The sequence below is a fragment of the Macaca mulatta genome, chromosome 9 (assembly GCF_049350105.2).
Source record: "Macaca mulatta isolate MMU2019108-1 chromosome 9, T2T-MMU8v2.0, whole genome shotgun sequence".
NCBI lineage: Eukaryota > Metazoa > Chordata > Mammalia > Primates > Cercopithecidae > Macaca > Macaca mulatta.
Genome location: NC_133414.1, coordinates 12777979 through 12795146, shown reverse-complemented (window position 1 = coordinate 12795146; position 17168 = coordinate 12777979). Strand labels below are relative to the sequence as shown.

General features: G+C 46.9%; 1 protein-coding gene and 1 long non-coding RNA gene across 51 annotated transcripts in view; one reads left to right on the top strand and one right to left on the bottom strand.

Moving 5' to 3' along the window:
* CELF2 (CUGBP Elav-like family member 2) overlaps window positions 1–17168 on the bottom strand; it is a 538967-nt gene that overhangs the window by 74786 nt on the left and 447013 nt on the right. For all 50 annotated transcript variants that reach the window (XM_077945723.1, XM_028825957.2, XM_028825962.2 and 47 more), the window contains 2 exons: window positions 12612–12660; window positions 4041–4175 (listed from right to left, as the gene is read on the bottom strand). In XM_077945723.1, the coding sequence (XP_077801849.1) occupies window positions 4041–4175; window positions 12612–12660 (184 nt within the window). The remainder of the gene's footprint in view (window positions 1–4040; window positions 4176–12611; window positions 12661–17168) is intronic.
* Window positions 69–1188, top strand: LOC114669888 (uncharacterized). The gene is made up of 2 exons (XR_003719168.2): window positions 69–445; window positions 744–1188. It is a non-coding gene; the product is annotated as an uncharacterized LOC114669888 (long non-coding RNA).

Genomic DNA, 17168 nt, shown 5'->3' with positions numbered 1-17168 from the left:
GTGAGAGCGTGTGTATTTTAGGAAATCAACATGCTAGGGTGATGCTGTCGCTTAAGTACATTTGGCTTAGAAACTTCAGGCTCTGCTTCTGAGAGCAAACACCTCATTTGAATTGCCACACGTGGGCCCATGGCATCCTGCTCCTCTCCTCCATGAAGGCTCTACAGCAGGCCTGGAGAGGCTGAGCAGCCGCTGCAGAAGGTGCTGAGCATCCTAACGTTGCTTGAAAGCATCTCAGTGTTTTCCAAGTTAGAGAGGATGGCGGAATGGGTTACTTCCCCAAAGGGAGAAACGCATACTGAGATACGGCCACGCTGCCTCGAGCCAGGAAGAGTCCTCGGATCTTCGAGAGGCTCCAGGTGCTTGGCAGGTGTTAGGTGCTTTCCACGTGGACAGTTGTGACAACTTCTTGAGGGGATCTGCCCTGGAACACGGGCTGGGGCCGGTGAGTAAGATGGGATTTTAAAAATATATTTTTTTCTTGCCAAAAGGTAGATCACGACTTAAAAAAAAAAGGCAGTGATTCTAACCGGAAGTATAGCACGGCTTGATGGGCACAGCTGTGGGTCAGGGCAGTGTGCCCCTCTGACACGGCGGGGGTACTGGGTCAGCCAGTCTGGTGAAACCTCAGTGTAACGCCTTTTAGAGAGGACCTGAAACTACTGATGGGGCAGGAAGAAAAGATATCAGAAATCCGCAAGAGCCAGCTAGACTCGCTGTCTCCTTTGTCTTCATCCTCCTAGGTGAACTGGGCAAAAGCAGCGAAAGAAAAGTGAACCGCTCAGCTGCACCTCTCCTTCACCACGATCCAAGAGTTTGATTTTAAAGCTTCTCACAGAAGAGGGTATACCCTGGTTTTGTGTTGGAAGGTACTGGGCAGAGCAGCCAAGCTTTGGTTTCACTTAATTTTTATTTATTTTTGAACAGCTGAGCCAGCAATAGACACTGAGAACAGAAATGCTGAATGCCCTTTATCTGCAGTGCCACTAATGGGAGACACTTATTCCTATTTGATTGAAAACTGCAATTCTTTAATGTAAGCAAAATGGTAGCATGAAAGTGAATTGTGCTTTTAACAAATACACTGATTCAGGAGCAGGCCCCTGTAGCCAGGAGTCCCTGGGTCCTGCTAATTGAAAAACGTACTCTTGTCTGTCTTTAATTCTCAGAATAAATGGTTATAAATGAGTTTTTTTTTTTTTTTTTTTTTTTTTTTTGCAATAGGGAATTCTCATCAGTTCACCAGAAATTACTTTTCTGCTGTTTAAAAAAAAAAATGATGGGGAGGGAAAAGTTTTCTCCTCTTTCCACTGAGCCAGCATTTGCATAAAATATTGATGAGAGCGCTCCCCGTCACCTGTTGCAGGAACAGGCTGCTTCTGGTGTCAAGTGCTGGTTAATCAACCGAATGGCAGATCAAATTAGCTAAGTTCTCTTGTTAAGTACTGTGTGTCCTGCTCTTTCCCATGGAGGTTCTGGCTGCTTTAAAACCTGATCTGCAGAAATAACTGATGTATGCTCAAGCAGCTCTGAACGCTGCAGGCGGCAATGCTGTTCATTACCGTCCCCAGTGGACAGACAGAGAAAGTGCGCCAGAGTCACTGCCCAGATCGGCCAGGCCAGCAGAGGGGGAGCAGAAATCAAGCACACATACTGCTCACCCGGGGTCTCTCCACTAACCCATGCAGATGGTAGGCTCAGGCGAAAAGCCACCACACCAGTAACGAACGACCCCCTGCAAGAGAAGCAGGGCAGGTGTATTTACCGCTGTCATTTACAAACGGGGAAACCTCAGGACAGAGGTAAGAAAATAAAATGACTAAAGTTCTATTTCATTTCAGTAGAAGTTGTGGGATTGGAACTTGGGGTCATTGGCCCCTAAGCCATTATATATTTCATTATGATTAATTTAATTTGTGCCGTGTCTCCCTATCCTGGAGAATGAAAATTCCAATGGTAACACTGAAGTGTGACTGAGAATAACAACAGGAGATAATAGGGATTCTAATGACTAAATTGGCACCAGAAAAGGAATTACAAAAATATGATCACATCTTTCTACATATTTTATTCTTAATTTAGCCACACTGTCTTTTCCCACGGTATTCTATCTCCTGGTTTGTCTGCTTAAGTGGAGATACATATGATGAAGAATTGGACCACCAGGTGTGATCAGAAGGTTGGCTGGTTTGAGCCCCTAGGAGGACATGCTAGTATCCCTTCGCTGGTGAGGCTGTTGAGGAGCCAGAGGTGATGCGGTCTATCACAGCGATGGATGGCTTTGCTTGCCCCTGACGATGGCACAGGTGAAAAGCTGCAGAGGCGCCCCGGATACTGGATCTGCTATTCCAGGATCACACTCAATACAAGGACTAGTTCAGCTTTTAGAGAATCACATCTTCTAAGTGAGTGTTACATAACAAAATTTCAGAATTGTTAGAGAATGCATAAACTGTGATTTCCATGCCACCTTTTTTTTTTTTTTTTTTTTTTAAACCACCTTCAGAAGAAAACACATGAATCAAAAGCTTGGCGTGGTTCCACCTCCTCCTAGTTTTCCTGTAGACTACCTCCATACTGGCGCTCTGGAGGCGGCTGTAGGTGGGAACTTTTGTTCTGTCGGTCTTCCATTCTACCAGCTGACATCATTAAGCTTTATGTCTAAAAATCAAAAGAGCAAATGTTCTTCCTCACGTGGTGCTGAAGTCAGGTTAAACTAGTGAGAAGGGTGAAGACTAGTGCTTTCGTCCTCATGAGCCAATCTTTTCTTTCAACATGGGGTTTGGGGTGCCAGTGCGGGCCCAGAGCCAGAGATTGAGAATGAAATCAAGTTCCTCATTTGCCCCACAGAAACTGCACTGGTAACTTCAGTAATGAGAGAATGCAAACCTCTCCATGTTGCTAAAAATATGGATTTCTTGTAAGAAGTGAAAAGCAGGCTGGGCGCGGTGGCTCATGCCTGTAATCCCAGCACTTTGGGAGGCCGAGGCGGGTGGATCACGAGGTCAGGAGATGGAGACCATCCTGGCCAATGTGGTGAAACCCCGTGTCTACTAAAATACAAAAATGAGCCTGGCGTGGTGGCGTGTGCCTGTCGTCCCAGCTCCTTGGGAGGCTGAGGCAGGGAAATAGCTCGAACCCGGAAGGCGGAGGCTGCAGTGAGCTGAGATTGCGCCACTGCACTCTGGCCTGGCGACAGAGCAAAAAGAAGTGAAAAAACATATTGTATATATACATTTCCACCTCGGACTGATTCAGAGAACTGCAGTCAGATGAATGTCAACCTCCAGCATCAGCCTTTATGAGTGTTTTCAGGAAGGAGGTGTGCAGCATTGTCAAGGGAGAGGCAAACAGGAAAGACAACAGTGATTTCTAACTATTTGGTAAATACCGGCTTATTGTCAAGGCTCTGAGCTACAGCTTTTGTTTCTATCACAGTGGCAAAGAAGAGCCTACAATCGTCTTCAGGGTAAAGTCACTTTTCTGTCACTTAAAGAGTTCCCCTGGCTCAGGACTCCAGGAGTTTTATTCTTTGAAATAAAACTCTAATACCCCAAGACAGGCCCAGTTACCCTACGTCCCTATCTGCTCTGCACTACATGTGAACACTGACGCGCTTTTTTCCTGGTTTGTGTCACTGTACTCTTAACATTTCTTTCAGGCACAGGCAGGAAGCCCGAGGACTAAGAGGAACACAACAAATATCTTTTCTCATTTTGTACCTCTCCTTCTTGCACCTCCCCCCACCAAATCCACTTCGGTTTGAGATTGAAAAGGATGCCTAGCAGTAGGGCGGCCTGTTGGCTGCACACCTGACAGTGATAACTTGAGCTAATATGGTGGCACCAAGGCCTTCTGAATGGGAGAAATCAAAGGTGATCATTTCAGCTATGGTGAAAAGTTCAGGTTGGATAACTTTATCACACGGAATGTATTACAGGGTGACCTCTTGCCGTGTGCGATGCCTACATCTGTCTCGACTGTGACACAGAGCTCCAATTAGCACTGAAGGGGAGAGGCTTTCCAGACAGCACACTCACCTCGACTCAGCCCATCGGGTCCCCGGAGGATCCGGCATTCTTCTATCTGGCCAAATGGAGAGAACATCACCCTGATGTCGTTTTCATTACATTTCTTCGAAACCATTCCTATGAACAATTTTCTATCTTCCACAGCTAGGAGATAAAAGTAAGGAATGAGCAAAGGCCATTTCATCTTTTTTTCTTGTAATCAATGCTTCATTACCCCATCAAACCGGGCCCCAGCCATGTGAGACCAGGCACGTGTCCCAAGGCCAACTCTGCAGATGTCCAGCCGTCCTCCTCCCTCCATGTGCCCACCCTGCCACTCCCTCCCACCTGGCGCTTCCTGAACCCATTCCCCCGTGCGCTTGTGCTTACTAACAAGATGTTTTAATATGACATGGAATACTGTTATTTTCTCCTATTCAGAAATTAACGGTAATGTGCTAAAATTCCAAGTACTTGTATAACTGTTCAACACTGCCATTCCCTGGGGATACTTCTGGATACAGATTTCATTCTGGGTTTTTTGTAGATGTTCTTTTAACCTGAATGACAGGGACAGAAAAAGGCCAGGAGAGGAAAGACAACAGGGGCAGCTGGAGCGAAACAGCGCCTGAAACTTTGCACAAAGCATTCGAGGGAAGAAAACATTTTTCTGTTTCAAAAAGCTTCATCCCTGCTGATCTAGACAAGAATAAGAGATCAGAGATTCTCCCGGCTCTGGGGAGCTAGGAAAGTACCTCCTTCCCGCGACATTGGTGATACAGTGCCAACCAGGCCCCGCACCTACTTCTAAGCAGCCAGCTTAGTTACGGCTGAACAGGAAGCCGATTCTAGAGAGGAGAACGGCGCTGCTGCTGCTGGAGAAACACCTTGGACAGTCCTGAGCTTCCAGCCCTTCACAAATGATCAAGAAGGAAACAATACTGCGCTAACCACCGGAAGGCAAGATTCTCGGGGAATGAAAGTGCATTTGGGTATCATGAGTGTAACACGCAGATTCTAACCCGGGCACCTGATGGTGGGGAAGACAAGACACGTTGTACCTCACGGGACCCGGGAGATTTTCCTCGAAATCTCCATGCTTGTGCTCAGGACATGCGAACTACTTTCAGCCTGAAAGGCGAGGTTAAAACTGATTTCAAGACAGCATTTGGAGTCCTTTTTAGGAGAGGGGACTTTTTTTTTTTTTTTTTTTTTAGGACATCACAGACACCCATGGGGAAAAGTCCTGCTTCTTTTCCATCGTTTCATTTCAATCTATTTCTTAGGAAAAAAAAAAAAATCTAGCCAGCTGCAACCAGACTGAAGGATGTCCTGGCCTAGAGGAGGGCTCTGCCTTAAGTCACTTGTGCATAAACGTTTCTTTTGAATCTGCATTATCATTTTGTCATTCCTATTTAATTGGCTTTTATTTCTCTTTTATGCCTCCCCCGGACAGGAAGTGTCTCATTTTCATTTAACCAATGAGCAGTTATCCCAGACTTACTGGAGCCAGTTCCTTCAGGATGCTAAAGCATGCATCTATGCTGCAAAGGGGCTGGGGCAGGTGTACTGGTAACAGGTGGGTTCCTCTACTGCAGTGCTGCTGACACAGTGTGGCTGCTGAGCACTTAAAGGGACTGGTGTGATCAAGGAAGTGCTTCTCTAAAACGTACTTTTAATTAAAGAGCCACACATGATTGCTCCATGGGCCAGCACAGCCCTCAAGGGCCTAGAGGAGACAGCTAAAGGCTCCTCTTCATAGAATCCCAGAGCGGAAGGAAGAGACCTAAGGGAGCTTCTGTCTATCTCCAAAAGATCTCCCAAGGTCCAGTGTGGGAGCGACCAGCCTGGCCCACAGCCTGGAGTCCCCCTCCCAGCCCAGGATTCCTTCCCCTGCTGTGTCTCCTCCAAGTTCAGAGGAGGAGAGGAGGCTTGAAGGGGTGAACAATGGCCGTGATTAGGCGATCAAGGTTCTAGGTCCAGTGCTGCCATTAGTTTGATATGTGTCCTTGGAAAACAGGCTGACCTCTGAGGACCTCCTGTTTTGTCATATGTGGAATGAAGGCTTAAACGCTCCTCTCTCCCAGAAATGGAGAGAAGGCGGCCCGTGTCATACTTGGGCTGACTGGGATTCCTGAGGCGGGGACGGTGAGTGGGGGATCGGAATCCCTTCCACCCAGCTCTCTCCCCACTGACAGCTCCTGCAACACCTCAGAAACTCTAGTGCATCAAAGAATACAAATTGAAAAGCACAATTCCACGATACTTGTAAACTGTGAATTGTGCACCCAAGTGTTTGAGAAAGGCTCGCTGGGGGATGTGGAACTCAAGCTGGACGAAGGGTCTGGAGAGACCGGAGGTGGGAGAGAACGAGGTCCTAACCAGGCAAGGTGCGGAGTGTGGAGTAGTAGAGACCTGGTTTGGGTGGATGGAGGACAGCAGCCTGACCTCAGGATGGCATGTCCCATCTTCAGCCTCATGTGCAGAGAAGGAGCTCAGCAAGGAAAGCATTCGCTGGCCTGAGCCACTGCTTGTGTTCAGACTCAGAGGAGACACGGGCAACAGGCACCCCGGGATCTAATTCCCGGGAGGGAGACCGCTGAGGACCTGACCTCCTGTACGCCAATGGAAAACTTCCAATTCAAGTTCTTTTTCCTCCCTTCAGAGAAGGCAAAGTAGCACGGATCCGCTGTGAACTGGTGAAGCCTGGTCAGTCATGGGCAGCAAAGGCCCAACAACGAAGCCAGAGAGACACCAGATACCCTGGGCAAGGAGCTCACCTGCAGGCCATCCATACCACCTGCTGCAGGCTGTCTACACTGCCTGTGCTCACTAACATGTGAGGATTCTGGTGGCGGAGGCCCCGTGGAAATGTGGCATTCCCGTGAATGTGAAGGGGAGAGATCGGACAGGAAGGGGAGAGATGAGGTGGAAAGGGGGTAGAATAGGGAGAAGTATCACCAGGACTCCTTCCCTCTCATCTCCGAGACTCCTACCCCCAGCAAACTATGGCTGGCATTTTTGTGAGTAAAAATAAAATTCCTGTTATGTTTCTTTTTACCCTGAACAATCTGGTTTTAGTTCTTCTAAACAAAAGCAAATGAAAAATTCCCACCAAGTCCTTGGTTTCACGGGTAAACCAATAATTATGGTATTTAGCTACAACAATTTGTAGGTTTTGAGCTTCAGGGGGATGCCACAGTAAATTAAACACGCAGCTCCTGGGTAAGCTTAAAAATGATTTTTTTCCTAAGACGAATATGAAGAAAATGGAAACTACTCATGAAGAAATGCTGACTTCCTAGCCATCACTCAGGGTCAACTCAGCCAGGCAGCAAGAAGGAAGATAACTCCCACTTCTAAAAATAGCAAGTATTAGCCAAGAAAAAAAATGGAAACCTCCGTCACTATGTTATCAAAACGTTAACTTCCATCTGTGTGTGTGGTGTGTGGGCGCGCTTGTGCGTGTGCCCAGAAGTGCTGGGCTTTGGGAATCTCTTACCAGCCAATGTTGCTCTGTGGTTTCAACAGTTGGGCTGTGTTTGCTTTAAAGGCAAAATGGGGAATAGTGAGCATGCCCAGCTTTCTTCTGAGTTGTTATTTTTTTTGGTTTTCCAGGGACAAGTTAGTCATACAATTCACCCCCCAAATTCCCATTCTGAGGGTCCCCAACGGCTCTGTAAACATTCTACAAGAACACAGTTATTTTGAGTTCACTTAACTTTTTATCAACTTTTGATGACCATCTTGGTGAGTTTTTCCTGAGTATCCATGGGCACTAAGTATCTCACTTATTTTTTCAACCTACAGGAAAGTCAGTTGTTTAAATGAAATGTACTGTGTTCACAGTATTCTGCTAGGTGCTTTAAGGAATTAAAAAAACAAAAACAAAACAAAACAAAAACACTTAAAAAGGTCCCTGCCCTCTAGGGGCAAAGTCACTTTCCATGACAGACACTGAATAAACGCAGGGAAATGCTTTTACACACGAAGTGCTGGACAGGTGGGGTCCCCCCCCCGCCGATTAGTAATGATGACCACAGAATCAAAAGGGGTTCCACACCAGCAGCCATTTGAAGTCTACCTTCCATGATACGATGAGAATGGGTTAATACTTTAAATACATGGGGTGACTTTTTTAAGTTAGGGGAATAGAAACTTCATTAAAAAAAAAAAATCCCTAATTGTAAGTCTGTGCTAACACCCGGGTGTACAATCTGTCAAAGTCGCACCTGGATTTGGGGCTGCCTGAATTAATTAACAACTTTTCAATGTGTTAGTGCTAACATATGGCATTTAATTACTGCCTCCAAATCTGTGAGTCTCTCCACTTTGAATTTCAAAATTATTTCTTCATCTTCCAGTGAATCAGAAAGTGACTGGATGGAGCCACTCCATGATCCCTATTTTTAATGGAGGCTTTGCAGGTCTGCACCCTCTGCTGACAATATTTAGTTATCTCGACTCCTGCTAGCTCTGAACTTGACACATGGACACTGGAGGTTTTGGAGGCCTTGAGAGAGACACACACACAGCAGGCTTAAGTGACACTTCTGGGTTCTAGGCGTTAAGGACCCCCAGCAAATTGTGAGGTTGGAGGGTAAAAGCGGGATGGATGGATTTACGCTCTGTATATAGAGTAAAGACAACAAACAACTCCCCTTGTGGCAAGAGGCAAAGACATCAGAGTGAGCACAGCTCCAGCCTCTGAGACCCAGAACCAGAACGAAAGCAGCTTCTGTCTATATCACTCGCTGCCAGCCTAACTTCAGCAACTGCTTGTGACTTTCAGTACTGCACAGCTGGCATCTCGTTGGGCACAGCAACAGAGGAGCAAAAGCTGGATGGCACAGAGAATGAAAGACAGTAAGTACGTTTCTGCTTGTTTATGACGGTGCGTGCAATCCACACCTCCTCAAATACCCTGCCTGTCCCACCATTCGACTTTCTGCAACGGAAAAATAACAAAAAAGGCGGATTCTGTTGAAAGGTGGGTGGTTTCCTCAGTGTGCTCCTCTTAGCAGCCCCAGGAGTTTTTGCTTCTCCAGAGTGGGATTATTTTCCTTCTGGACAACCTGGCCCTGTGGGAGCACGTGGACAGGAAACACAATGCCGCGAGCTTCCATCGGTGTGCCAGAGGCTGCAGCTTAAAACAGAGCCAACTAAAGGGCAGGTTATAAGAAGCCATGGAGACTCGGGAAGTCTGCTCAGTGAAATCCCAAAGTGCGGGGCTGATCTGAGCGCAACCTAACGTTTCGGGGCTCACCCTAGAGGTTTCCTCTCTCAGAATCGCTCGATGGGCAAAAGCTGCCAAGGGTGACTGCTTTTCTGGAGTTCACCTGTCCATCACGAATTAATCCATGATTAGCAGCTCCTTCTTGCTCAGCAAATACAAAGTTTTAGAAATCTGAACACAGTGATAATGAAGACAGTAAGTGTCTAACTGTGATGAGCCCTTTGTGCTATCCATAAATGTCAGCAAACTCAATAAAAGTGCAATTAGAGCTCGTTATACTTCTTTCAAAACTATAGGAGCTATTTAGAGCAACTGAGCCAAAGCAATCTTTGTGCTCTTTGAGCTTTAGAAGCTATGCTTACCTGTCAAAAATGCCATGTGGAATGAGAAAAGGCTTGCAGCTTTTATCACTCGCTTTAGAAAACTACATATTCCTCCTGATTCCTCAGTGAGGTCCAAAGAGAACCTTGAAACTGTTCATGTCTGTGCAAGGTGAGGTTCCATTTGGGCCTCTAGAAAGAAAAGCCCTTTAAAAGCAGCCTTCAGCACATTTATATTTTTGGACTTTTCTTACTGAAAATTCAGAAAATGAAGGTCAATCCACAAAGCAAAGGGAGAACTGGCTCAACTAGAAGGCTTGGGGGTTTTCATTTGTACATACAGAGCTATGCTTCGGTATGAACAGCCCAGGCCTGGACAGGCCAGCCTCTGCCGCTCAGAATGTACTGAAAAGGCTGCCTCGGTGAGTGGAATCACAGTGTTAACTTAGCAGAACTTAGCACACTGGATATTTACTATGTGCTGGGTGCTATGCTGAGATCTTTACAGATGTTAACTTATGTAAACCTCAAATAACCTTGTAAGACGGGCCTTACAAGTGTTCAGATGACACCACTGTAGCCCCCTCTCACAGCTGAAGAGACACGGATGCTGACTAAGGTTAAATAACTTGCCCGAGGACAAAACCAACAAGCGTGGAGTCAGGGGTCAAATCCAGGCTTCTCCAAACAGTTCGTAACCGCTACCCTAGGCTGATGCTTGAAAAACAGCATTTTCACATAACCGTCTCATCCTAAAGTAACGGTGCCCGGTCCTCCTTGGCTTCCGTGATCATGCAACACTGGGTGTGCCCATGACAGTTTTATTATGTGCTGTGATTCTAGACCCAAAGCAAACATGATTCTCAGGGACCAGGGTGGACGCTGGACAGAAAGAGCAACAAAACACTCTGCAAACTCCTGGCAGCTGCCTGTAGAAAGGGTTCTCTGAGGCAGATGAATACCTGCACAGCAGAAAACGCAAAAGAAAAATACCCCTTTGTGTTTCAGTACCGGGATTTTTCAAGTCCAATGTTTTCAGTTCAGCTCTCTAATTTGTCAAGTTTCTATAACTACAACCAAAGGTTCAGAAATGAGACAAAACCTTTTCCACAGACTTTTACTCCATGGTCCTTGTCCTGACACTGTTTAGAGTATTACGGAGCCAAAGGCAGGGGACATTTCTCGGTGGCCACACTCTCTGAGATGACCTGCACCAACAGGATTCACCCCAAAATACAAGGGTCATCCCTCCTGTCTCCCACCAAGGAAGTCAGACTCCAAGCACACGCCTCCGGAGCACAAGCGCTGAAAGGAGCCCGCCCGGGGGAAGTGGTCGTCTTCCCAGGCCGGCACGCTCCGTGGAGAGCCCGCAGAGGCCAGGAGACCACCTCGGGGTGTAAACAGGAATCAGCATTTCATAGGAGCATTCAATCATTACAGAGACTGTTACGAACATCTTATTGGAGTCTTGGGCTGGGGGGAAGCCAACTTAGGTGAGACAGTTACCATTAATTCCATTTTTACAAATGTGGAGATTCAGGTTCAGTGTTTCAGTGACTTCTGGATACTAAAATCAGTAGATTGAATGTCAGTTCCACAAGGTCTGAGGCACAGTCTCTTGGGGTCTTTTATTCTTCCTTTTCCTATTCAGTGCTGCAGCCCCAGCCCCTAGCAACGTGCCTGGCACATGGTAACTGATGAGTGAACAACTGGTGGCTGCAGGAGCAGCACAGCTCGCTCAAGGGGCCACAGAGCAGCAGCGGATTTGACAACTTCTGGTGCTAAGTGTCATGTTTGTGATAAAGCAGTAGAGAAAATAAAGAATTAACCCTAAGTAAAGTGCAGGGCTGAGGAGACGACAGTGGTTAAAGCACCAAAGTCCCCTCCTAGAGAGAGAAAAGCTATTTTTAAATTTTCTTTATTTATATATCTATGTTGCCTAGGCTGGCCTTGAACTCCTGGGCTCAAGGGATCCTCCTGCCTCGGCCTCCTGAGCAGCTTCGACTACAGGTGTGGGCCAGTGCGTTCTGCTGAGAGCTGAGAGAAGAAAGCTCCGACAAGCCGGGTGCTGGCAGCACCATGCCATGACTTGGAATTTTCTTCAAAACTTTCTAGTCTGTGGAGAAGCCAGAAAATGGAATGCACTACAATTAGCAAAAAATACCTTGTGGAGAGATTTAGAACCCAATCATAATTTCCATTTGCAGATATGCAGATCTCTAAGTGCATGGCTTCTGCCCTGATTACTAATTAATGAGGTGCAAAACTGCCTGTTGGAAGGAAACAGTGCTGATTATGTCAGTCTTATGGGACAGAGCCGCTCTCCAGTCTAGGATGGTAGAAGATTCTTTTAACATACATTTCAGTAAATTAAAAGAACAAAACAGGGACAGAAGGTTCGTAGAAATGAAACAAAAACTTAAAGAGGGAAATGTGGCTATCAACTCTCTCGTGTCTCGAAGAGGCAAAACCCAATTATTTATGGACCTCATCAAATGCAGATTTTTGCACCAAGTGTACGTTGATTTAATCAGCAGATGGAACTCTGAATTCGGATGCAAACGCATCAGTGCAATTTACAGAAGAGTACAATAAGGCAGTCTCCGAGTCCAAAAAACACATGCAAAAGGTAAAAAAACAAAAACCAGCCCCACTCCCCACTCACAGAAAGATAGCCTAATTCTTCATGGGCAACTCCCTTCCTGCGGATGTCCTCTGGATCTCCAGGAGATGCCCCTGTATTGCTTTGTTGGAGGAGACAGGAGCCAAATGCTACAGGGTCCCTGTACAGGACAAGTCCCAAACAGAAGGACACAGAAAGCCACTGCTTGTAACATACATCTTTACGCCAGAGATCAACGGGACAGGAGAGAGGAGAGTGGAGAGTGCATTCCTTCAGACATCCAGGTCACAGAGAAGGTTCCTGGCGCAGCGCTATCTGCCTTCTAGAGAGAAAAGCAGCCGGGCCAGCTTCTCCCGCCCCCAACTGACTTTGTAATTTAAAGCAGCAGATATTATTAAACAAGACAGTTGGTTACCACCTACCGTTTGACTTTTCACTATCTGCAGGTTTCATCTGAATGGGATGATGCATCTAAAAACACAAAAGTGAGAAAGTAAAGGCAGATTGAACAACTGTAAAAATACAGAAATCTGAAGCAATTTGATTACTGATACTGTTTTAAGGGCACATAAGTAATAATAAGACTTCTCCCAGGTAATATTAACTATGTTAAAAAGCAAGCCTGTGTTTTCTGTTCAGGAATCAAACCCTTTTAAGTCACGGGACCCTGTAACACAGAACATACTTAAAAGCTTGGGCTCTGCTGTCAGACCTCAGTTTGAAACCTGGTTCTGCCACTCAATATGGTTTCTGCCTCTATGTTATAGGCAATTCTGCTTCTGCCGTTTATTACAGCTATGCAGTCTCAACCAAGTGTCTTAACTTCTCTGAGCTTCGGTCTCCTCATCTGTGAGATGGAGATAACACCTGAATTGTAAGGCTGTCAGAATTAAACGAGAAAATACATGTAAAGTGCTTCATAAGTAGAGGCTAAGACATGTTAAAAATAACTTAGCTATTGTTATTGTATCATTATAAAGATTATTATAAACTTAAATCATGCAGGATTTTCTGGCCAGCCTATGTTTGTCACATAGGTTTTTCTTAGGTCTCATGAGTAATTTGAAGAGCTAGCAGTTGACTGACTTCGGTGCCAGTATATAATTTTTATTAAATGCTAATACAAATACAGAATAGGAACACAGAACCACTGAAGAATGGAATGATGGAAGGAAGGATGGAGAGGAGGAGGGCGGAAGGGAGGGCGACGCGCACCTTCCCATCATGTCCAGTACATGACCAGAGTGGAAAGGACTTGAGACAGCAGGGCCGAGGTCCTGAGCTACAGCAGACCCGGGGGTCCCATGGCTCTTCATAAAGTGCCCATCACACCCGCTGCCCCGTCTGCAGAGCGTGCTCCAAGCACAGAATGCCGCCACCATTTCCAATTAGAATCCATTCCCCAAACCACCTCCAAAGGTCCTCCTGCTTTACATTTCATTGCACTCCAAGGAACACAGAAGCCACAGGGTGGATGGAATCACTGGCTGTGCAAATGCTTTTATTATAACGGGTCCCATTCTCTCTGAACCTTTCATTTCCCCAGTGGACTTCCATCGCTTGCAAGCCACAGCTCTGGGTTTTATCTAATTTAAATGAAAGGGAAATGGCACTTGGCTCTGCTACTTTCATCATGGGAAATTATTATCAGGCAGTCAGGATCACGTGCACCTAATGCCGGCCCGGGTCTTCAGAACAGAGGAGGAGGGAGAAGAAAGAGGCTAAGGGAGCTGCCTCTTCAAAAGCAGGACAAGTCACCTGTGGAAAGCCATGAGTTGGGCTGAGGAATGTGACCTCTATCCTACAGTAATGGAGAGAAGGACTAGTAACATGCCAGGGGGAGATGGGCAGAGTCTTTGAGCAAGTGATCCTCCCAGCATGCATCTGTCTGGTTGTCCAACAAGTATGGAGCAAACAGCTACTGTCTGCCAGGCTCTAGGCCAAACACCGGGAACAAAGGCCAGTGAAGAAGGTCCTCCCTTCAGGTGCTCAGTGTGGCGGGAGTGGGACGGCGGGCGGAGAATGGCGGGGGTGGGATGGCGGGAGAGATGCTGAGCCCTCAGCCAGTAAGCACCCTGGCAGGCGTGTGGGGAGAGGCAGGACAGAGCCCACAGGAGTCCAGGGATGTCGGACTTAATCCTGCCTGGTGAGGAAAGCCAAGGCGGCATCTGGGCTGAGTCCTTGGACGTGCCAGCAGCAAAAGGGGACTGCCATGTGAAACCCATGGGGCAGCCCTGCAGTGACCCAGTAAGCGGGAGGGTGACAGTTCCCTCTCACAGGGAGCTCCCAGTGTGAGCATGGAGGACCATGGGAAGGGCTGTGAAGGTGGGCAACGCCCAGCTCTCAGAGGGTCTTGCAAGCTAAGGAACTGAAATTTTGTCTGAAAGTATGTGGTCAGGTACAGAAGAAGAAACAAAGGCAACAAGATCAAAATTCTTGAAAAGCCATTTTGGCTGCAGTATGGAGGATGGACTATAGGAGAGAGACACAGGCAGGGAGGACAGTTAAGAGGCTGCTGCTGCAGACCAGGGAAAACTGGTAGAGGCTGAACTCCATGGCGACTGGCTGGTCGTGGGCATGATGGAGAAGGGGAACTCCAGGTCTGTACAACCAGGTGACGGTGGGATGATTGCCCGAATGGGGAAAACACGAGCAGAGTTTTAGAGGCGGCTGAAGAGCGCAGGTCTGGACATGCTAAGGTTGATGTGACTGTGGGGTGCAGACAGAAGTTGTAATCATGGGGCTCAGGCTCGAGAGACGGGCCAGGGCCACACAGAATGTTCCTCAGCGTGGCAGTGAAGCCACAGGTATGTGCAAAGCTGTCAGCGAGGGAAAGAAGGGTGCAAAGAGCTGAGAGCCGAGGACAGAACTGCAGAGAATACCAGGAAAGAGGAGTCCAAGGAGGGCAGAGCAAGGGGCAGGAGGAGCTGCTGGAACAACTGGTCCCGTGGCAGCCACGAGAAGAGAGGAGTTTCCAGAAAGAGGGAGTAGCCGGCCACAGCAAACACTGTGAGAGGCCAAAGAATTTGGATTTGGCAATAAAAAATTCTTCAGGGGATTTATCAGAGCAGGTTCTGTGGAGTGGCAGAGAACACCTGGTCATGGGAAGTGGAGGGGAAAGGAGGAGGATAACAGCGGATATGGTGAATGAGGTCTTCTTCTATTTTGAGATCACCTGCAAAGGGGGTTCAACAGGAAGCTCAGTGGAGGATGCGGGCCACCCATCTGTCCTTTCAAGACAGGAAAGACTTGTACAGGTTTTTCTGCTGAGAAGAGTCCGATGAGATTCATAGGTTCAAGATACGGGACAGACGAGGTGAGTGCACCTACATTATGCATGGGACACAAAAATGAAACGAACATGGCTCCTGCCCGCAGGGAGCGTGCAGTCCATCATGGGCGTTGATACGCGTCCACATAAAAAACAGGGACAAACAGAAGAGGAGCGCAAATAGAGCACTGTGAGCATTCAGATGCATCTGTGAAATGTGTGGACGATGGGAGGTGGAAATTCGGGAGCAGCAAAAACAGAACCCCTGTACTCTAAAGCTGTAAAGGACCCTGGAAGTCATGCAGTCAGTGCTCTCGGATGACAGGTATGAAGGGAATAAGTGACTGCATAGACACAGGTGGTTAACGGCAGAGCTGGGATCACACAAATCTAATATCTCTACTCTTAATCTGGTGAGGCCTCCCCTAAACCACACTGCTTCTCCATAAACTGTCCCATGTGGGACTTGGCCATAGGAGCCTTCGATTAAGAATGGGATGCTTCACTCACTGAAGGGGGCAGACACACACTCGTTGGAAGGCACCTGCGATATCCCCTTAGGGGGAAGTAATCTTCCCTTCCCCCTAACTCCTGTAGGACCTGATCTCTGTAGCTGCATGACTCGTATGACACCAAGACTGCACGCTTAGCATTCGTGCAGCTGCTCAGAGAATTGGCTTGTGCTGTCCTAAGACTCTGCAGAAGGCTCAGCGAAGCAGCAGCAGTAATAACTCAGCTACTGCCACTGCACACCTGAACTTCGTTTTGTTCTTTCCTGGGCTCAGCAGGGGAAAAATCAACTTTGCAGAGCTGTGGATGGTCAGACCATGGTGAATTCTGAATAGATGGTCACCCCACTTCAGGTATGTTCTGAAGATAAGCTAGATAATGTATGCAAAGCATTGTGACCTTCTTAGAGAAAGGTGTTCAATCAGGACTGTATTAATAATGGCTCATTACCATGAACAGTTCATTTGAGTTACAGATTTCTGATCACATACAAGATGTAAATGTCAAGGAAGACAAAAACAAATGGGTGGGAGGAGTCATTCTCATAATACTGTTTCACTTCCTCAAAATCTTGTGACTCCTAGAACTTCGGGAGATTTCTTGAGTAGTGAAGTTATTATAAAAGAGTAGACATTCTAGTTGAAAGTTTTAAAGTATAAGGATGGAAAAAGAATTCTTCCCCTGTAACAGAAATGGTTTCAATGATTTGACCCAGTATGACTGCTCATCTATTCACGTGTTCGTTTGCACCAGACACTCCATGTTAGACGCTGGGAAGAGGAGGATGAGAAGGGGTTCTCATGGTGATGGAGCTTGCAGTGTGGTAGAAGGGACAGATACAGCAACTACTTCCTGCAGCGTGATAAGAGGCATGCTAAGAGCTGTAGGGTGTGAACTCAAAGAGACACCAGGCACAGATGGAGGAAGGACACGCTGGGGAAGGCGTCTCACATGAAGCTATGTCTGCGTTCATTCTCAAAGGATCCTCATGTTAACCAGAAGATGTGGAAAGGACATTTCAGGGAAAAGAACAATTTATTTGGAGGCACAGAATAAGAGAAAATAGGCCCTACTGTTGATCAAGAACAATGATATGATAACCTAACCAATACAGGAAGCAACGGAAGCTGTCTTTTTTTGTTTGTTGAGACGGAGTCTCACTCTGTCGCCCAGGCTGGAGTGCAGTGGCGCGATCTCA